Source organism: Lytechinus pictus, unplaced genomic scaffold, assembly GCF_037042905.1.
Source record: "Lytechinus pictus isolate F3 Inbred unplaced genomic scaffold, Lp3.0 scaffold_19, whole genome shotgun sequence".
Taxonomy (NCBI): Eukaryota; Metazoa; Echinodermata; class Echinoidea; order Temnopleuroida; family Toxopneustidae; genus Lytechinus; species Lytechinus pictus.
Window position 1 is genome coordinate 13,425,984 of NW_026974140.1, and position 23,024 is coordinate 13,449,007.

A 23,024-nucleotide genomic window follows, 5' to 3' on the forward strand; every position below is an offset into this window, starting at 1 on the left:
GCATCATAATTACACAATAGGTCTCATTTGGGGAAATAGAAATCAAGTAAGTAGTACTTAACTACTACTTGATTTCTATGACGTTATGCCTGATAAAACAAGCTATGAGTCATAGCTTGTTTTATCAAGCATAACGTCACTGCATCGTATGTAAATTTTGTGCATGCTGCCCGCGCCCCGGGCTAGCCCAAGACAGATTTCATTCATTTAAAAAAAATGTGAGTGAGCGCTGTGACTTCTTGCACAAATACAGAACTTTAAGAGTGGGTATAAAAGTGGAATTTTAGTGATTAAAACATATATGTAATTAATGTGAGGCTGTGAGCATGGTAATAGAATTGTGTTCAATTAAATAATTGTTCACCTGTTTACAACTCCCATGCAAGTTTTGTACAGATGCTACCGAGTACATGTGCACTGACTTGACCGGGCGTGTACACGAAACGGGCCTAAAATTTAATATTGCATTTGCATTGCATGTTGTCCACTCTAGGCCTTATATTAGGCCTGTCCATTTTCTTAAATGTAAATGAAAAGTGAGATGGGATGGGGAAGGAATACAAAATGAGAACAAGCAAAAAATAAAATGAGAATGATAAAGGTTGAATGAAGAAGCCCTACATTAAAAAAAAGTTGATGGAGAAGAAGAACAGGAATAAGGAGAAGAGGAAGAGGAAGAAGTACATGTAGACAATGAAGAATGACTGCTCATAATATATCTGTGTGATTATCACGCTTGGTGTCCGTCTGTCTGTCCGTCTGTTTGTCCATCTGTCCGTCTGTTAACTTTTCTTTGTAAACGGGATGACTTCAGTTTAACTTAACCTCGGCTCATATATTTTGGTGTGTGATACTAGCATGGATCCCAGGAAGCCTATTGATTTTGAGATCAAAGGTCAATGTCACAGTGACATGCTTTCATCTTACCCTTCTGAAGTCCTTGTACACGTGTTAAATTCAGTTTAACTTAACCTAGGCTCATATTATATGGTGTGTATGATACTTGCATGGATCCCAGGAAGCCAATTGATTTTGAGGTCCAAAGGTCAAGTCGCCACCTTCCATTTTTCTTAATAGCTCTATTTTCCGCCTATAGGCGGGCGTATTATGTTCTCGCCCCAGCGACACTTGTTTATTTTTTTTCAAATTACATGATCTAACAGCTTTAATTAACACTCTTGTAAACCCCCCCCCCCCAACCTTCTTCAAGTTCAAGTATCGGGGGGGGGGGGGGGGGCACACACAATTAATAGGGCCTACCTAGTCACCTTTTCAGCTATAGCTCATTATACAGGGCTCCACACTAACCCTTTTTCTACTGGTCCAACCTATTCATGTCGGACCAGTAGATACCCAGTTTTTCAAAAAAAAATTTGATCCAAACCTAAAATTTACTGGTCCCCAAAAATAAAGAAAAACATAAATAAAGACTTGTTTATTTTGCCGGCTTTTATTGCTCTTATTGCCCCCCCCCCCAAAAAAAAACAAAACAGTACACACATACACACACAACATAATTCATGAGAACCATTTCTCAATTTTGGAAAGCTATTTTTAAAGATGCCAAAGACATTTTGATTATTTACTAAAGAGGAGAAAATATCGTTTATATTAATACTGTAGTTTGATATATTTTTTACTGGTCATGTCACACCAGTAAATCTGGATATTTCTGAAAATTTACTGGCCCGACAGCAATTTTTACTGGTCTGGGACTGTTGGACCAGTGCCAGTGTTGCCCGCTGCATTATATTGCAAATACCCCACCTCTAGTTATGCTCTTCCACGTTGTATAATTTCATTGGTGACTGGTTAATTAATTGTATATTTATTATCAGCATTAATTTCTTTTAAATATTTTGTTGTGGACAACATTCATAATCTTAGGTATCGCGCACATGTTGCCCCACTTAAATCCATTTTAAGGAGGAGGAGACGAAGAAGTAGAACAAAAAAGCAGAATGAGAAGATTAGATGAATGACTACTAACAAAATATTCAAAACAAAATTACATGATCTAATGGCTTTGTAACTTTTGGAATCCCCTAAAGTGCATTCCTATTTTCCGTCAAGTTCAAGTATCGTCCGTAATGGTGCATAACAATGATTATAAAAGAGGCATAAATATTTTTGCCAGATATGTATCCACACTAGGACTAATCCACACATTCAATTGCATTATATTTTCGTTCCTTTCTTCTTAATAATTTATTCTGATGAAACCCCGCCATTGGGCTACTAGGTCCCACCTTATTGTTCACCCACTACTTAGAATCTGTAAATGTGCATGCGGTGATGTAATGGTTATGAGTATGATATAACTTTCAGCATCATAGATATAATCGATATAGGCCTAATTATAAGAATTATATTTGAATAGATTCATTCAATGAGAGACTATCTCATCATCGGTAGTCCATCATGGAGAGATTTTGCGCCCGCCACCAGCCCTATCTCGGCTCTACCCCTCCAGATCCTGGCGTCATGTATTATCTGATGCATGGTGTATTTATTTATTTATTACCATATTTGTTAAATCAAAATGAATGATTTTATATTAGACTAAATGGACATTAGACCAAGTGTGAATTAGACCAAATGATCATTAGACCATATGACAATTAGACAAAATGAAAATTAGACCAATTGACGATTAGCCCAACTGGCAAATAGACCATTTGGCTATTAAACCAAGTGGTCATTAGACCAATTGGATATTAGTATTACACCAAGTGGAAATTAGACTAAATGGAAATTAGACCAGTGTTAAATTAGACCAAACGGTCATTAGACCATATGACAAATAGACGAAATGAAAATCAGACCAAGTGGAATAAGCCAAAGTGGAAAGTCGACCAAGTTGTATTAGACCAACTGGAAATTAGACTAAATGGTCTTAGCCCAACTGCTCATTAGACGAATTTGATATTAGACCAAGTGGGAATTAGATGAATTGGATATTAGACCAAGTGAGAATTAGCCCAACTTGTTATTAGACCAAATGGGAATTAGACGAATTGGATATTAGACCAAGTGGGAATTAGACGAATTAGATATTAAATGAACTGGTTGTAGACGAAATGGAACTTCAGACTATAAAGTGAAGTTGGACAAACTGATGAGTAGACCAAGTGGTATGAGACTATCCGATAATTCACCCCCACAGCTCTGGATCTGGATCTGTGCCTGATACATGGATACCGAAGCTACATGTACTCAAGTATGCCAATGTCACAAATAAAAAAAAATGAAATTCTAATAACTTTTTAATAACTCAATGGATTTTCCTTAAATTTCACCTTATTTTTTGTTATTTTTTCTGCTATTTTAGCAATACAACTTGTAAGGGGTGAACTTCCTCTTTAATAGAAAATGATGGTCACTTGTTTGTATGAATTTATAATCAGTTTGTACATCAGTTTGTATATCAGTTTAATTTTATGAAAATGATACAAGGTTTGATTTAAAATTGAATAAATCAATAAGGTAAATTATGTAATTATATGTATCAGGTGGGGACACTCGGTATTTTTCATGGGTATGCACCACATTTTATATTCAACTTTACATCCCAAATCATAGTGTTTTTGTCTTCTTAAGCGAAATAAACTATGTTAGAATATTACAGATATGAATACGTATGAACTGTAGGAACATGAGGCAAAATTTTGACAAAATTACTTTTTGTCCCTTTGGTAATTGATGTGAAAACAGAATATAACTCCTGTACCCCAGCTAGGTCTCCTTTTGTTTACATATATTTAGCAATTCCCAAAATGAATATAAATCCAGAGTAACAGATGTATAAAAAAAGAAAAGTGAAAGGAAATGCCTCAAAGGATTAGATAATTTAGATGTACATGTAGATGACTGTACAGTGAACAGCATTAATAATTTTGTTAAACCCAGATGAGATTGATTTGTTTTTCCTGTTTTATTGAGCTGGATGAGAATGGTCATTACGAAAAAAAAGTATGAATTATGAAAAAGAGATAGGGTTGATTGGTATTAAAGAAACGGTTTTGGAGAGACATACATGTACTGTAAATATATTTTGCACTTCTTAATAATAATAATATAGAGTATTTCTAAATCCACAATGATTATGTGCTCAAGGCGCTGCGAAAAGGAAATCAGGTTTGCAGACTCTTATAGGTTTTTCATTTTATGCATTTGTTATTTGAATTTCTATTTTATTTTTCATATAGGCTGGCATCTGGGAGGGGATTCTCATCATGCTGTTTGTTGCAGTTGTCAGGTAAAAAAATGATTTAATTGGCCCAGACCAGTAATCAGTATAGAGTTTGAGCTTTAAAATGATCAGTCAAACCTGTCTATAACAGCCACTTGTCTATTGCAACCACATAAGCCTATTCTTTTAGAGGCACATTAATGTATGGGTACCTGTCTATAAAGACTGCATCTCTTCTTTTCCTTTGTTGGCTGCCATAGACAGGTTTCACTCTTTATCTTGGTGAAGAATGCACATTGATCTAATAATAATAATGTTAGTGTCAGGAAAGATATTTTCAGAGTAAAGCATAACGCACACTAGACAATCAGTTGGGATCCAAATTTCAAAGAAACTGTGATAGCAATTGATAAAAATCCAACCTATAAACTCATTAACAATCAAAGTTCTGAATACTGGTATGATTAGTAAAATCAAAATTCCAATATATAGGCCTGTATAGCCTCCATTCAGGAATATTCCAAACCTTAATGAGTTGATATCAACTGCGACTTGAAGTCAATTTGGACTTCACTCCGACCATAGTCTTGCAGCAAAGCAGAATTCTGATTTAAGTGTTTCCAGCATTATGCAAACCTTCATTTAGAATAATTATACTTCTTGGAACATTCATAATTGATGCAAAATGTGATTTGTTAAAACTTGACAGATTATTTATATTACTGTTAAACTAATTTTTTCACCCAAATATTATGTTTTTGACTTGTTACACTAAAAATCCAGCTGGAACTCATTGATGTTGTTGAAGATGGTCATATGTACATGTTGTCTCATTCAATTGTATTACATGTAAGATGTCTTGATCTGTTGAATATAAGAATACCATTTGCCTTTTATAGGTAACAGGGATATTTTCATAGTGAAGTGTGTATTTGATGAGGTCTTTATCTTTTTTCCCCAAAGCATGAAGGCCATGTTGTTATTAATCGACTGCAAATACAAGCTAGAAGAGAGGAAAGAAGTCCGGAAGCTTTTCAAAGTATCCCCTATTCCAAGACCTGATGCAGAGAAAGGAGACGGGGGAGGAGGTGGAGGAGGAGACAAGGAAGAGATGGAGAACCTCATAAATGGAAACTCAGAAAATAGTGAAAAAGAAGTGGTAATGTGTGGAGAGTCCAATGGAGAGGTTCATGTCGTCTCAGGAAGCAAGACTTCCAAGACAGAGGTAAAAAAGTCTCGCCGTTTTCAATGCGTAAGTCTTTTTTATATCCATTGCATGCTGCTGTTATCATGCACTCATCATACCCTGGTAATGGCTGCTAATTGGTTAGTACCGGTACACTCATATCTTTTCCATCAATTCTTTTTTACAAGAGTGTAAGGGTGAAAATGTCTTGGAGACTAGATATATATTTTGCACTTGTGAATTTCAAGGTTTGGTACCCTTCCCCTTCAAACCCATATAACATCCAATTTGTGATTAGATTATAGGAATGCCATTAAACCACTTTCATGTGAAGGATATAGAATGAACATTTGTTTAAATGGCCAAATCTTGTGATTTTACATAAAAATTAATTTCTATTGGGGCCCAATCAAAATAAAATTTGCAAGTTTATTTCAAAATCACTTCAAAGCATGAAATGTGTTTACAATTTTAGGATATAGTCTGTAGCACCCTGATATCCCAATAAATGCTCAAAGAGCCCTTTTAGATACAAACATTAAATTTCACAAATATTCTTTGAAAAAATATATGCACTTTTGTACTTGGTTTGTTAGATGATTTATTGATGCTTTATACCTCAGTCACATTTGCTCTACGGCGAGTCAAAACAGCCATTTTAACATTTTTTTGTACCAGCTACATAAAGGTGGTTTGAATAAAAATGAATAAAACGGCTGTTTTTGTCTCACCTGGATAGCAGAGTGAGACTATAGGCGCCGCTTTTCCGGTGGCGGCGACGGCGTCAACACCAAATCTTAACCTAAGGTTAAGTTTTTGAAATGACAGCATAACTTAGAAATATGTGGACCTAGTTCATGAAACTTGGACATAAGGTTAATCAAGTATCACTGAACATCCTGCATGAGTTTCACGTCACATGACCAAGGTCAAAGGTCATATAGGGTCAATGAACTTTGGCCAAATTGGGGGTATTTGTTGAATTACCATCATAACTTTGAAAGTATATTGGTCTAGTTCATAGAACTTGGACATAAGAGTAATCAAGTATCACTGAACATCCTGTGTGCATTTCAGGTCACGTGACCAAGGTCAAAGGTCGATGAACTTTAATTGGCTGTAACGGGGGTATCTGTTGAATTACCATCATAACTTTGAAAGTTTATGGATCTGACTCATGAAACTTGGACATAAGAGTAACCAAGTATCACTGAACATCTAGTGCGAGTTATAGTAGTTTTCAAAGTCAGCACTGCTGCTATATTGAATCGCGTGATGCAGGTGAGACCGCCAGAGGCATTCCACTTGTTAACTCTTTGTATGGCCGCTGTAGAGCAAATGTGACTGAGGTATTACTATCAAAGGTGTAGTTAGGCTTTGAGATTACCATTAGATACCCAGTACAGAAATCTCATCCTTTATTGTATATCTAAAGATAAACTCCGTTTGCAACATAATTATCTTTTCACTAAAGCCTTGCTAGCACCTTTTAATTCTGGGCTTGCGTTAAGCTGTTTATTGCCCGAACATGGACGATCGCAGCCAGAGGCTACACAATGCACCGAAACAAGCTTAATATACAGGAGGTCAATATGCAGACTTACTTTGCAGAGGCCTTGCATTCTAGCTCAAACATCCAAAACTGAATGCAACCAAAAGTCTTACAAGCAAAGATGAGTGACAACGAGAAAATGCAAGCAATGACACACAAGGATGAGCAACAACATCTATGAGCAACAGTGGGCAGCTTACGTATAGGCCAACACAGTGTACTGTTTGATTTACCTAGATATATCTTGCTTCAGCTTGCATCACGTGACTTCACGTCGTTTTACTTCATCTAACTCTGTACCAGCTCATGATAAGAAAAAGTGTGATTGCAACTGAATATTTTGCTGTGTAGTATGCTTAGGGACAGTGATTTTTCGCGATCGCGGAAAACGGACGGAATTCACGGAAAGGGCCTTTTGAAACGGAAAATGGCATTTCAAACGGAAAATCACGGAAAACGTATTTTCCCTCAAAATACACAGAATTGCAACAGAAATTACTCCAAAATCACAACAAAATGAGAATATTAAATGGCCCAAAAAACCCAGAAAATAAGATCTCACTTCGCTACTATCATGACAATTCACACATCGTGACTGCACTCGACATCAGCACACTCGATTGTACCCCGCACCGTACCCGTACCCGTACCCGGCGCGGCCGGCCGGGTTGGGCTTCACATGCACACATGTATCGTTCAACTACATGTACACAGTTGTGTGTTGCTGCCCTCTACGTTTGAAGATGTAACAGCACGATATCGTGGTCTTAAAATCCAAGATGGCGGATTGGGAAAAGACGATGACTGATGATAACGATGTCCAAAAACCCCCAAAATTATCGATGAAATATCATTTCACCGTGAAATAATGCTAATAATATGAAAGGTGAGGATGTATGCATGCAAAATGGGTGTGTTAAAATATTTTATTCACCCGCATAGATCCGATTAGAACGGATTTTATTGTGTTGTTGGTACAGTAGCAGATACAAATTTTGACCAGTGCGAGTGTGCATGTAAATGTGTAAACGGAATTGTCACTTTTCCGTGTGTACAAAGTCTATGGGGAAACGGAATTTCCGTTTTCTGACATGCTGAAACGGAATTTGAGATTTTCTGAAACGGAAAAGGCAATTTTTTGAAACGGAAAATCACTGTCCCTATATGCTGCATTGCCTGTGTAATGCTACTTTCGGCTAACTCGGCAATACGCGGCTTAAAATACAGAGGTGTGGGCCAGGGGGCCGTTTCATAAAGTTAAGAGCGACTTTAGGAACGACTGGTGATCATTTCTTACGCGCTAAACCGTCGCCAATGAATGTACCATTTACCACAAGAAAGGATCACCAGTCATTCTTAAAGTTGCTCTTAACTTATGAACAGCTTTATGAAACACCCACCCAGCTTCACCTGTGCTTCTGCATGTAATCAAACTGTCAAACTTAACAAAAAAATGGCTTACAAGTACTTTACTAGTCTGACCAGAGGATTGATGTGCCTTCTGAATGATCCTACTTCTTCTTTGATTCAACTTTGGTTATTATTCTATCATTACTCACTTTAACATCAGTCTTTTTAAGAATCTTGTCATCTTTTTTATGAATTGTGATTTTTTTTCCTTTATCAATCTCACCCATCTGATAGCACTTACATGTAGACTCAAGAAATTGCTTGAGGTCTTGTGTTGCATCTCAGTCTCTTCATGGAACATTTTCTTAAATTGTAGCCAAAATTTTACTTGAGGACAAAGTCAAAACAATAGGTCCTGTCATCGATAAAAATATTGAAAAAGAATTTTATTACATGTAACTACACTGCAGTTTTTAACTAACAATTTGTTCTTTCAACGCTCTATTCCGTATCAAACTAACTGTTAGAAGATAAAGGGGGTCTGTTTTCACTTTCTATCACATTGACATTGTACAATTTATTCTGTATTTATGCACAGGACTGATTTCATAGTGTGCTTTGTATTTACTTTGTTGTTCTATCTTTTTACTACAAAAATTTTATACACACACAGTTTACTTAGCTTGTATTTTCACCTTATACACACACATAACTTTTCTGAATTGTAAAGGGTTGAGTGGTTGAAGCTAACATTAGATACCACCTTTAAATATATATACAACTGTTTTGAAAAATCTTCTTATATAAATGCATAGCCACTGTATAAAGATAGCCTATTACATGTACCTAGGGTCGAGAAATACAGTACATGTACTTCAATAAATGAACTGAAGAATTTTGAATACTGGGACTAAGAATGACATATTGGTGAAACATCAGAAAATACTAAATGCAAACATTGGCTGTTGTGACTTTTTTTAATGAAGAGTCCCTTCATTACTTGATTACATTTTGTTTTAAATTGGAAGGTTATATATATTTTGCTCACTGTTCAAGTATAGTGCCACAGCTCATATCTTTTTGTGTGTGTGTTTTTTTTTTTTTAATAAAGTGTTATATAAAAAAAAAACCTTTAATGTTTTCTTTTACTTGTGGTTTTTTTCAGGAAAATGAGCATTTGAAGGAGTTAAATTACGGAGATCTTGGTAAGTATAGATAGAATGAAGTCTTGTGTTCCCAATGTTTTGTATGCATGCATGAGACCTATATTGCCATTTCATTGTGAAAAATAAAAGTTTCTTGCTGGTACAATTAATTACACAATACATGTGTGTCATTAAATAACTAGGAATTTGCTTTCTTCTGGTAAACGTGTAAAGACAATGCTATTAAATTCTCATGAAATAAAAGAACACTGTAAAATGTAGAATACATGCTACAACCATTTGTTGCAGCTTTTATATTTAAGATATTATTATTGAGTAAACTTCAAGCTCAGTAATTTTTCTGTCATTATGATTTTTATTTACAGTAACATGTATTTATATTGCTTGCATAATTAATTACAGATTTCTTTTGTCTTGTGATATTTATGAAAATTTTGTAAGCTATGTACAGTTGATATGAAAGTATCGAATTTTTATTCAGGTAATTAATGTAAAATGAATTTATGTACATTTTCCTTGAACCCTTTCATTTTTTTTGTGCAGCTTATTATGCTATTGGAAGCAAAGGGAGGTTGATTGTGGAGATGTCAATTGTCATTTCTCAAACAGGTATGTATTAAAATGATCCTATGAATATGCATGATGTGAGCCTACAGTATACTTACATTTATATGAAATGTCTTTATTTGTGTTGTGTCTTAGGAATTTGACCGAAATCATGAAATTAATTTATTTTGATAGAGCAATGGTTGTGAGATTCATTAATAGTTGACATAATTATGAGGTGTTCATACATGTACATGTAATGATAATGTGATGTATGCATTATCACACAAAATCTAAAATTGATTGTGTAAGTTTTTAAATTGTGTGACATGTGAGCATGGTCATTACTTGTGAATCTAATCACACTCATTACTGTGTGTGAACAAGGCATATTTGTTATGGCGTCCAGCATAGATCTAGGACATATGTTTATAGCCTATCCTTCTCAAAATCTTTTTTTCTCAAAACATATTGAAAAAATATTATTATAGAGTCATTTCATTGAAATAGTATAAAGTTAAGTGTGAAAATGTTTTATTTTCTTAATAGCACAAATATTGACTTTGAGACAGGATTGAAGTGTATTTTAACATGATGTATTCACATACATGTATATACATTGTAATATTCATGTCTTTTGGAAATGCATTTGGTCATATAAAGTGATATTCATGAAACAAGTTATTTTGGTAGTCATTCAGTCATATGTGTTATGAAAGTTTGATGCCAGTGCACAAGGTTAGTGAAATGTTTTGAATGAAAGAATTTCCTGTTTGTTAGATTATCTTCTTCTCATCTTTGCCAATGTGTTTAATTTTTTTTTTCTTTGTGAAATATGAGAACAGATGGTAAAATGTGATAATTGTGTCTGTATTAGAGATAGAATTATACTCTATGATCAACTTGGCTTGAAAAATTACATGTAAATATTATGACCTCTGTGTGTGATATAGTAAAAGTATTGTGAAACATGTAATATTGAAAAACAAAATCCATCAATTTGTTCATAAATCTTTATTAACCTTAAGGTCATTGGAATGTAGCCAAAGTCATAGTTTATATTTCCTACATGTGTAAACAAACAATGATTCAAGAGGAACTTAGATTCAATTTTGAGAGAACTATCTAATTCTTGGTCATCACAAGCATATGTGTGACGAATACTGGATTCTGCACAATAAATTTAAAACAGCACCTCACATGCATTCGTTTAACTGATTCATTAAATTTAGTTAAACCCATTTGTTTTGATTATTCAATAAGGGCAACAACATGACTTGATCTGTCCTTGTTAGGGATTTAAGAATTGTTCTACTCTGTTTCCCTCTCCTCTTTTTTTTTTTTTTGGGGGGGGGGAATAAAGATGCGACCGTGAATATAGTTCTTTACAGACAGATGCTCAGTGGACAGGGTGAAATATTCTAGTATAGCTTAGCTTGTAAATTAACTTACATTCACTATATAATTGAATACTTGCATGAATTGCTGTGCCTTTATTGCCTAGTCACTCTGTTTCTCATGTTTCTTTTCTTTTGTTCATTTTAAACCTTTCAGGGTTTTGTTGCAGTTATTTGATATTCATCTCATCAAATCTGGCAGCCCTCTTCCAGCATCTTACCATGTATCATTATATAGTCTTCATGCTTCCCGGGTGTTGTGCTTTATCTCTTCTAAGACATCTCAATAGATTAGCATTATTCAGGTAAAAAGAAATTTTCCTCAAAAGAGGAGCTTTATTTAGAAAAAAATAAATTGATTATATCTTTACCATAATACTGATCGAATGTCTCTATTTGGAGTTATTATTTGATTCTATTGGAAAATTCCACAGGGAACAAAACATGTGAAGAATAGTATTGAATTGAATGCAATGGCTATTTTGATAATGATATTATTGGCACTTTGATCAGTAAAGTGCTATGCAGAAACCAATATTGTCATTGCATGTATTTCTGTGTATGTATATCTCATTTTATGAAAATTAAGTGTTCTTGTTCAAAATGAAAAGATTCCCCTCGTTTTGTAGGGTTTGGATGATATATTAAGCAAAAATCTTCATTATAATATGCTGGTTTGTGTATGAAAATGTCAAATTATTTCAATGTTGCTATTAGAATTTTCCCCCCATAATAAATATCAAACTAATGATCTCTGAAGATTTATTTACATGGTGATGCTGATAGAATAGAAGAAGTTACCATTTGTGATATGACAAAAGCTGGCTAAAATTGTTTTCTTTTCTTTTCCATTTCTTCATTGTAGCTTGATGGCTGACTTTGCCAATGTTTTTGCATACACAGTTGTGTTTTGGTTTGACTTTGAACACATACACAATGTACCGTAAGTAATCCAGTGAAATCTTAATTAGAAACTCATTTCATTTTGGAGTTTGGAAAAAAGAAACTAAGAAAAATGCAAGAAATGTATATGTAGAATATCTTGTGTACTATTGTGTACGAAGTATAATTTTTTTCATTAGTTTTTTTTTTTTTTTTGGGGGGGGGGTAGGGATTGGAATTGGTCATTATCTGTCAAATAATGCATTACTAATTGAAACTGAATCATATAACTTGCTTGATATTATGCAAGAAAATGAAACTGAATTGTCCAGTTCAAGCATTAATTTTGTATTACACAGAAAATATAATGATATAATCATAAAAACATCTATGTACTGTATCTACATGTATTTTATTTTTCTTTATGTTTCATGCACAGAATTCATCCAAAGACAATGTCATTAGAAGGCTTCCCATTCTTTTTAGTGATAGCATTCTACTGTTATGAGGTATGTATGTTTTTTTATATGAATCAGTTGTTTTTGTCATCGGCACATGATTAAAATTTTAAGAATTGTTTTATTTTTCATTCTCTGACTCTGGGGTTGTTGTTTGAAGGTTTGCATGGTGGTGAGTCAGGAAATCGAGTTCTCCTCCTGCCATGCAACTCCATTGGCCGACTCCAGCCAGCGTTCTCTCATCTACTCAAGCCTTCTACTCAAGCCTCTCACCCTACTTACTACTCAGCTTTACACTCATTCTGGTTTACAGTCCTTTCAAGGACTACACTCATTTTCCCCAACATACTCTACTTCCCAACCTCCACTTTCTCACCTTTCCATTTCACTTGTATTTCTATGCACTCGTATCTCAGTCCTTCCGGGTTAGCGTTTCATGAAAGGATTTGTCGGACGTTTTCTCTGACAAGTACCATTTTATCCGACAGTTACCATAGTAACATTGCCTCTCAGCCAATCAGAATCAAGGAAAGATGTCAGATCTGACAACTTGTCGGACGAAAATGTTGATGAAACGCTCCCCAGGACTTTAGACATGGTGTACCGTAAACCACTTCTGCGATTCTGGAGTCGTTATTTTCTCAATGACCTCTGTTGGAATTTGCTTTGTGTTTGATTATGTCATTCACACTGTTGCAACCACCCTCTCAAAATCAAAATGAAATAGTAGCTGTGCTACCTTTTGAAAATTTTGTGATTTGCCAGTATATATCCTTATTCATTGTAATGTTTGTTTCTATAATCAACTGCTCTTTCCCCATTATTCAATAGGGAGCTGGAATGATTTTAGATCTGGAAAGTTCTGTAGCTATGGATAAAAGGGAAAAATTTAGATCGTAAGTATCACTTTCATCTAATAATGTGCCCTGTGTTGAAGTTCTCTTGAATTGTATGAAAGCTTTATATTTATAGTGAATTGTAATATGTGGTGATATTAAAAATATTCCGCTTTTAGTAACGGACTATAAATCACACCCGTGGTTTAACCGCACCTCCAACTTTGGACTAAAAAAAAAAAAAAAAAAAAAAAAAATCCTCACATTATATTTGAGGTACGAAGAAACAAAAACTAAGTTAAAGATTTCAAAGTATCCAAAGAGATTACCGGTATGCGGAAATCTGCTGTTCTTGATCAATTCATCTACAAATGTTTGCAAGAAAGAAAGGTATTGGCCACTTACACACTCACTCACCTCACAGTCACAGTGTACACACACACAGCACTGCCGTTCTTGTACATTGCAAACTACGATACGGTACCAGTACATCTTATCAAATAATGATCTGTGTCTTTCCCGCCTTAGGAGGAAGAAACATTCACATTTCGTGCATCACAAACTCACAATCACTTTCAGAATTTGTCTAGCATTCGATGTCTTAGCATGAATTTGGATACGGGATTACAGGAAGGTTCAAGAAACAAAGAAATTGGCATTTTTTACAGTTGTTTTGACGGCTTTGTGCTGTCTCTCTCGTTGCGTGGTGTACATGGTATCTTATGAAAAGCAAACGGGAAAGAAAAAATAAGCTGGCGCGAAACGGGACTTTGGAGGGGATCGAGGGTTAAAATGAATAGCGCCAGCTTAAGTCGCACTATAACCACAATATATACAACGCAAGCTAGCTCAGCTAACTCAACTCTCGCGCTCGCTCAGCTGTGACAAAATATTACCGAGTATGCTTGGCTTCTCTTTGAACTAAGCCAGGGAACTTCGCTGCTTTGAACCGAGAATAAAGTCGAAATTAGTGTCATGAAGGTGGGTGCGTTTGTTATAATCGCTTCTCATTACCCGCAGCTCATACCCCTCTAAACGACATTGCCCTGGGCGGCTACGCCCGGCCACTCGATGTGTTGTGAACTGGCAGAGGGGTTATGACGGGCTGGCTCAGACCCGTCACCGTGGATAAACCGCACCCCCGACTTTTGCTTCTATCCCGCCGAGAAAAAGGTGCGGTTAATAGACCGTTACTTACGGTAGTGCTTATTACATCTCTATATGTCTTTTTTTAGGCGATTTCGGTTTCTGGCTTGCCCTCACACAATGTGTTCATGAGCTTCTAGTATTAATTCTGGTAGATTTCAATGAAATATTTTAAGTATTTTTTTTCATAAAGAAAAAATGTCATTTTCATTATGATAATCCTCAATTTAAGAGATTTGTCAGATTTTATTTTGAGAAGCATTTATTAGATAATTCTTTTCTTTCTTCGACAGGATATTCAAATTGGCAATTGCTTCAATGACAAGCTTATTTATTGGGTTCGGAGCCTGTGGGTATTTGGTAAGTCCATAACTGTGTTTTTAAAAATGTAAACAATTAATCTTTCATCTATAAGATAAGTGCAATCACTTAAAACAGTATTATTTTCATCCAAACAATGTAACAAAATCTTCACTTTATCTCATGACATTGCTTCTGAAATAGTTTATACCTGAAAACAACATTTACAGGGTTAATTATATAGCTTTTTTCTCAATTTTGTGTGGTGCTTTTACTGCTTAAAAGCAGTATTTTACTGCTTTACGTAGATATTCCACAAAGCCTTAGGTTCATTTTATTGCAGCTTTTTGAAAGAATCACACTCAGTGTCTGTCAATTCCTATCCTTCAATATCTGTGAAAGCTGCTGATATTGAAGTTTCAAACATGACTTTTGTCAACCTGTTGGAGACTGAGATGGCATTCATAGGGGCTGGGAGCATTAGAAAATGTGTATTAAAGCATAATAGTCTTTCATGGGTTCTGGTACCTTCTTCCATGTTTTGCAAATATCCCAGGACTTGAATATTGACATATCTGAGAATGTGGATGGTTGATCAGTCAAATTAATTCCTTGGTTATAAAAGCTATGGTATCTCTCATTTCATTGAACTTAAGAGATAATGCTTTTTTTTCATTAAAAAAACAACTTTTATGTGGATAGATGATATTAGGTGTTTTTTGTTCATGGCTGCTTTTAATATTGAAATTGCAATTTGTTGTTAAATAGAGTTCCCTAGTTGAATAATTATCTAAATTCATCCTTAGTTTTCATTAGAAAAAATTGAACTGGTATCTTTTCGAACAGAGCTCTTTAAATATATTAATTTCACAGTTCACTGTTCTATTTTCTCTGACATCTTTCATTGACAGTCTTTTGGTCCTGAAACCATGAACATCATTACTCTCAATCTACCGGATGGTGTATTACCACATGCTGTACAGGCTCTATTATCATTCTCTCTTTACTTCACATACCCTGTCATGATGTTCCCTGTTATAAGAATCATGGAGAAGAGATTGATAAATGATCCTAATAATGAGGTTATTAAAGGGGTAAGTCTCAACCCTATCTTCTTGTACTTAGCAATGTTAGTATAAAGGTAATAACCTCAAGAGGAGTGTTTCACAAAAAATTAAGTCTGACTAAATAAGATCTAAAATGAATACCTGGGTCCCGTAACACAAAGGTTAGTGATTAATCATACGTTTGATTTTCACGATTGATTGTACACTGTAGTCTTTATGAAACACCCACCAGGGGCCCGTTTCGTAAAGAGTTACAACTGTTGTAACTTTGTCATTATGGCAACTACCGTGGCAACTTTGATTTTAATTGGCTGCTGAGCCCTGTTGCCATGGTAGTTGTCGTAATGGCAAAGTTACAATAGTTGTAACTCTAAATGAAACGGCCCCTGGAGAGTGTTTCATCAAAATTTTTGTCTGACTAGTTGTCAGATCTGACAACTTTCCTTGATTTTGATTGGCTGAGAAGCACTTTTACTGTGGTAACTTTCCGATAAAACAGGACTTGTCAGATAAAACGTCCGACAGGTCCTTTCATGAAATGTTCCCCTGGACCTTTATAATGTCATTATCTATGTCTACATATCCATAATTGTATATTAGATATTTTATAATGGATTTTTGTAAACTTATGTGTTTATTCATAAGTCTTTTTTGTAGTAGGGTGGCTCCATTAGTAATTGGCATACTGTTGTGCTTGGAGGCCTTTCATGAACTTGCATGATATGAAATGATAACAAAATCTGTAGCATGTGTAAAGGTACATACATGGCTGTCCATTGACTGTCTATCAGTTATTGCTGCTCTTTTGATGATTTGGAAGGAATTTTACATATTGTCTATTAAAGTCATGTTTCATTTTATATCTCTTTAGAATTTTCTGCGACTAGGGATGGTTTTGTTGACTGCTGTGGTGGTGGTGTTAATACCAAACTTTACTACCCTCATGGCATTAGTGGGGGCGACATGTTGCACCCTCTTAGCATTTATTTTACCGGGGCTTATACATTGGAGGATATTCCAAGAGTAAGTTACTTTTACAATCATTTACAACAATTTTTAATGCATATTTCACTTATTATTAGTGTACAATTTTCGTCATATTCTTTCAGTATTTTAATTTTTTCATCGATATAAAGATTTTGATTTTATATATCTGTATTCATGAAGAAACCTTGGGAAATTAAATTCAGCCCCAAGATATATACAATACACATTTATCATTATTCAAGTCATCCTTTGCATGAAGGTGTCAACAAATCAAATTATAGGGTCCAAAATTGAATTGAGAGTTCCTTTTTTATTCCTGCAGATTGATTAAATATGTGGTTTATGGATAACCAAATTCTATATGTACATGTATGTGTGAACAAGAGAAATATTATGTTTATTTAGCTATGTTCAGTTTTTACAATGTTAATACAAATATAATATTGATCTTTTATGTTGGTTCTCCTTGCAGGTCTCGTTCATGTTTTGCCAAGATTTTAGATGTACTACTCATATTTATGGGTTGTGTAGCGTAAGTTATTGATCTTTCAGAATTTTATTGATGCAAGACAAATTTTATATCATTTATGCCATTAACTTACACAATTCATTAATAGTTGCAGAGCATGAATATTTGAGGGTCACATTATTGTCCTTATTTACATATTTGATGCTCCAAGTTTAAAGTTCATAATGCACATTTTAAAAGAGCTTATATCATGTGTTCAGTATGTACATGCAAGCTTCATGTATTATTGTACTTAGATTTTATCCATTAGATATTTCTGGAAATTACCAACAGAAACCAACTGCTTAAATTTGATATAACAAACCAATAAAATGAATATTCCTGACTATTAAAATATTCATCTTGTTGTATATTTGTCTTGACTAACTTTCTGTGGCTATTTGACAATTTTCAAAGTCATTTTTTTTTTAAAATAGACATGCATATGTGCATGCATAGTACTTTATATTGCCACTAAAAACACTGTTCAGTGGTGACAACTTCCATGAAACTCAGAAATTCTGAGACAATCTTTAAATTCTGAGTTTATGAAGGAGGAGGAGTGATGATACGTATACAGTGTAGGTTGTCTGATTGGTGTAGTCTAGAATCCCCCACCCCCCTTTTCCCCTGCAACTATTCAACATTTCTTTACAACCTGTTCTGTTTGAGAAACAAAGATTACATGCACAAGTTTTCTTCTCAATGTGCTATATTGACGTAGGTTTTTTGCATACTTCGATATTGTGAATAATATGCTTTTATTTCTGTTATTCCTTTTGTTTAATCCATCAGAACCGTTCTTGGGACGATAGATGCCCTGAAGAGATTGTTTCCTGCCCTAGATCCCAACCACACAGCTGTAGATACTGGAATATGAAGGCTACGATCAACATCCCATCCAACAAGCAAAGACCAAATGTAGTTCAGGTTATAGATTAGCTAATGATTGTGTGCTATGTGATGGCAGATTTTAATGTGGGGTTAGGGATGGGGAATCCCTGGTCAGTCACATCTCAGCAATAATTACCTGGGGCCAGTAACACAAAGCATAATCATTGATCTTGGGACTGATTTTCACAATTGATTCCATTGGTACATATGTGCAATCAGTTGTAAAAATGATAATGCTATTAAGGTTTGTGTTGTGTGAGGCACAGGCATGTCTTTTATTATTGGCTCCTTTCATTAATGGTAAGGTCTGTCTGGACAAGACTAATTACTGCATTCTGCCTAATAAATCACTTATAATAATACTGACAGAATACCATTCCATTTCATTACTGATGAGAAAATGCATGACTTTTTTTATTTATAAACATTGAATATGTGATGCATAGAATAATTATCTATTATGTTGACCAATTTGACGGAAAGCACAGATACATGTAGGGAGCGATGGAGAATTATTTTCTGTTTTCTGTATTGTTACTGCTATACTTTTGAATGGATCAAATTCAAAACAGACATTGTTGAAAATGGATCAGTGCAATTAAATTCAATTTGAATTTAAAATCTAATCATAAGATGTAATGTTGGTACCTAGACATTTTCACATAACAAATGATGCTGTATATTAATTGGAACTGGTATTCACAAACCAAATGATAGTGAAGATTAAATTTACTGAATGTTTTTGGTATTATTCAAATGACTTCACTATGAATAATGACAGGTGCTAATCCAGAGTCAGACTTTTGTCGGGTGCGAATTTGTCAAAAAAAACTTGACAAGCAAAAAAAAAAAAGGAATAAATGCCATTTTACAGGATGTGCACTGAAGCCAATCTATAGGATGCACCATTATATTTTCAAATTCTATGGGGTGCACCTGCACCTTCCGCCACCTCAATGGATCTGTGCCAGATTTAAGTCCTTCAATATCTACAAGATACACATTACAATTCATTTAATGAAAATTGGACGTTAAGAGAGCATTTTTAAATTTAGTATAAAACTTTTGTCTTTCTTGCACAAATGGTAATACTAAATGATCCTTCAGGAAAATGTTGATTCTACAATAAAAAATGGCCCATTTAGGACCAAATGAATATGGCAATACCCTTCTTGTTTCAAACATGAGGTTTATGATTATGGAGATTTGGAGGCATGATAGTATGCTTGATTTTCAAATATTATTTTTTATTTATTGTTAAAGAGACCAATTGTGAAGAAACTGGGATAGGTTTCAATATTAGAGAACTTTAATAAAATGACATGCAACTCCTTAACCAGGAGAGCTAAATTTTGACTTCAGAATCAATTTATTCCAGGCAGTAGATATATTGCAGACTTAGTAAATTAATTCAAGAAGACGGTTAATGATATCTCTTTATTTTGTGTTATTTTCAAGATCTTTGTAGAAGCCAACTATTATTAGAGGCATACACATCTCACCAATGTATTATACTCCTTATAATATTGAATATGGTAATCCATGTCTTCCATAGTATTGTGTGGTTTGTCCTTAGTTACTCAAGAAGTAATGAGTATTTTTTGGTTTCTTCTGATATCTCAAATCTCAAAAGTATCATGTTATCATATGAATGTAAATATATATATTTTTTTGAAGGCTGCCTTGTAAAGTACGTAATTGTCTGAGAGAGAGAGAGAGACAAACTATTTATAGTATTAATGTATACATGCATACATCCGTGGGCATTCGGGTGTTGCATTTTAAAAAGATTTATATACAATTGGCATGAATTAGTTTTGGGACAATTAAGGACCATATGAATGCTATTTGCTTTCAGAAATTGAAGTTTATTCATTGTGCTTTGGAGTAATTCATAATGAGAGCAAGCCAATCTAATACTTTGTGTGAAGTCTGAATGTTTGTTTCTGGTAAACAGAAAAAGAAAGGTTAACTTCCAGGCAACCAAATGAATTACAACTTCCATTTTGTTAGCATATATAAGAGTACTGTTTTATATACCTTATTTTCCCAAACCTAATTAGTAATGATGACATAATATGGCATTCTTTTGGAGAGGTAACAAGATCCTTTCTTTGTACAAATCCATGCATAAGTGCATGACCATTTCTATTTTCAAATAGAAATACTTGTGATATACGGTATGTATATTTTGCTTTAATAATAAGGGTCGTCAGGTTTTTATGTTAGGCATATTTCTATGTTAAATTATCAATAAAGATAGTGTTGTAAGCAGGGTGAATATGATCTATGTTAAAAGCAAGAAGGCTGCACTACTTAAAATTCAATATGATCCTGTAAATGGATGATTATGATTATGTTGGTGTTACTTGTGCAACAGTGAACCTCAGTGTGAAATACTTAATGGTTCTGATAATAGTAATCATAATAATGTTCTAGATTTTGTGGTGACAGGCTGAAAGTCCAATGTATGATATTATAAACAGAAGTTAAATTAAAACCATGTATTACTATTTCGGTTAAACCTTTGGTAGACAAAAAAAAAAAAAAAAGTTTGATGCACATGTATCTGTGTGCTCTAATATTCATTTTATTTGAATTTTGGGATCAATTGCACACTTCAAACATTGGTATGTTGATCAATGTGCAAATGCAATAGATGGTAAAGATTTATCACTTTTTGTGATTGATTGCAAACTTAGTGCTGCATTTATTTATGAAAAGTCCAAGAAAAGAAAAAATGTGCTGATTCACTGGAGTTTGGGAGTGCTGTGCTTAACATTAACCTTTGGGTATGTGTCACAATTGGCTGCCCATACAACAAATCTTGACTTTAACTCTCTCTTTGAATATCATTGTATATGGGAGAATGATTTGAATATAGTAATAAAGTTACTATTAAATGTATGAAGTATTTCATAGAGAATGTGCTGGTTGTTTGTGTATATGTATTTATGATTCAATATTATTACAAAATGAATTATGTAGCCCTTCCTGTATTGTACAGATTTGTCAATAGTTTATTTATCATGTATAAATTGTAAATTATCTCTGGAATTTACGAATACAATTGTAAGAACATTATTTTTTTAATTGTCACATGTTATCGCACAGTGTATATGTTAATATTTGTATTGACCAATTCATTTTGATTTATAAATTTTATTAACTTAAGATTTGCACAAAAAAACAGGGCTATCAGGGCATACTAATGTGGAATTTAAAATTTTCTCTTCTGTTGAAAGAAAGAAAAAAAGAGATGTTTTGTCACTTGTCTTAGTAAATATGAATAACAGAATGAACAAAATATAATTGACATAATAATCAAAAGCACGATTTGGGAATACAGATTCTGTACAGAATCCATTTTTTATTTCATTTCTTAGTATTATGCATAATCCGGACTAAAATTAATACCAATCATAAGAAATTGTGAAAGCAATATTAGATGAAACTACTCCATGAAAATTATTTAGCTGAGCCTTAGATTTTTTGTGTAATGTTCAATTCTGTTTATATTTTATGTAAACAAGGCATTACCTCAAGATTCTCACAAAGAGTTCTCTCTATCAAGAGAGGATGTGTGCGTGAGCATTCGTTAATTTGACAAATAATTTGGCCCATTTTATTTATTTTTTTCAAAAGACAATGTATTTGCTGTTCAATTACAAAGTAGTGTTATTGTTTTCTCTAGTCAATTTGAATCAACTGCATCTATAGTAGGTTCAAGTTTGGATATTTTTCATTAAATCTCAACAATAGGCAAATGATCATGCTTTCTATAATTTTAATTATTCTTTTATGTTTTTTTTTCACCATTTCTGTTGTCAATGCAGGTACTTTGTTGACTATCAAAATAGTATTTTGTCAAGTGCAATATGCTATTATATTTTGTACCATTATTTTTAGTTCATCTCTTCAGTTATCCAATGCTTGTTTTATCCATTTATTTCAATCGTTCAGAATTTCTTACTATTTTATGCTTTAAGAGTATTGTGATTTGAATTTTATTTGACCCGAGTGAAGCTAATCAAGAAGTAAATTTAAGCAGCAGTTTGTTTTTCAAGGTTTTATCAAGTACTTTTGATCTGTTTTTATGTTCTGCCCAGTATTTTGAACTCAAATGAAGGGGCAACCAGAAAATCACCTTTATTGTTATCTTGGTAATTAAATGTCACTGGTGATACAATCCAACAGGAGGCACAATAAAACTAGTGAAATTCCATTAAGTATGGCACACATTTATTGTGTAATGCATGTGCTTTTTGCTATGAAATATGGCTCATTTGTGGTCATCAGAGCTGTAAATGAAGAAATGTTGCATGTGATAAGATTGTACGATCATGGTTTACTTTGAGGCAGAGTCGTCTTCATTTTGTTCTTGAAATGACTGAGAATATGATTATCAATAATGCAATGAATTTGAATGGCATAAATGTATGTATGAGATTAAATTAATAACAAGTCAATATTTCAGGATTTTCAAAAATATTTTTTTATGGCAAGATAGATGAAAGTAGAGAGGGGGAGATAGAGAAAAAGGAGGGATAAAGAGGG

The 23,024-nt window shown here is 34.0% G+C and overlaps 1 protein-coding gene across 2 annotated transcripts; it reads left to right on the forward strand.

Moving 5' to 3' along the window:
* The first annotated feature begins 4,199 nt into the window (after positions 1-4,199).
* On the forward strand, positions 4,200-22,936 carry LOC129260858 (uncharacterized). 2 transcript variants are annotated; one of them, XM_054898851.2, is made up of 13 exons: positions 4,200-4,258; positions 5,156-5,444; positions 9,446-9,485; positions 9,990-10,055; positions 11,547-11,694; positions 12,255-12,332; positions 12,711-12,780; positions 13,561-13,625; positions 15,005-15,071; positions 15,923-16,105; positions 16,950-17,101; positions 17,538-17,597; positions 18,369-22,936. In XM_054898851.2, the coding sequence occupies exons 1-13, from the start codon at positions 4,236-4,238 to the stop codon at positions 18,451-18,453; spliced, it is 1,326 nt and encodes a 441-aa protein (XP_054754826.2). In that variant the 5' UTR covers positions 4,200-4,235; the 3' UTR covers positions 18,454-22,936. The 2 variants fall into 2 exon arrangements, with proteins under 2 accessions (XP_054754826.2, XP_054754827.2); XM_054898852.2 differs by having other exon boundaries at positions 5,156-5,417.
* The last annotated feature ends 88 nt before the right edge of the window (positions 22,937-23,024 follow it).

Bases quoted from the DNA above. Each gene is read 5' to 3' on its own strand.
- LOC129260858 (XM_054898851.2), top strand. From the start codon at position 4,236: ATGCTGTTTGTTGCAGTTGTCAG. The intron at 10,056-11,546 runs GTATGTATTAAA...TAAACCTTTCAG, and splicing joins AATTGTCATTTCTCAAACAG to GGTTTTGTTGCAGTTATTTG. The intron at 17,102-17,537 runs GTAAGTTACTTT...TTCTCCTTGCAG, and splicing joins CATTGGAGGATATTCCAAGA to GTCTCGTTCATGTTTTGCCA.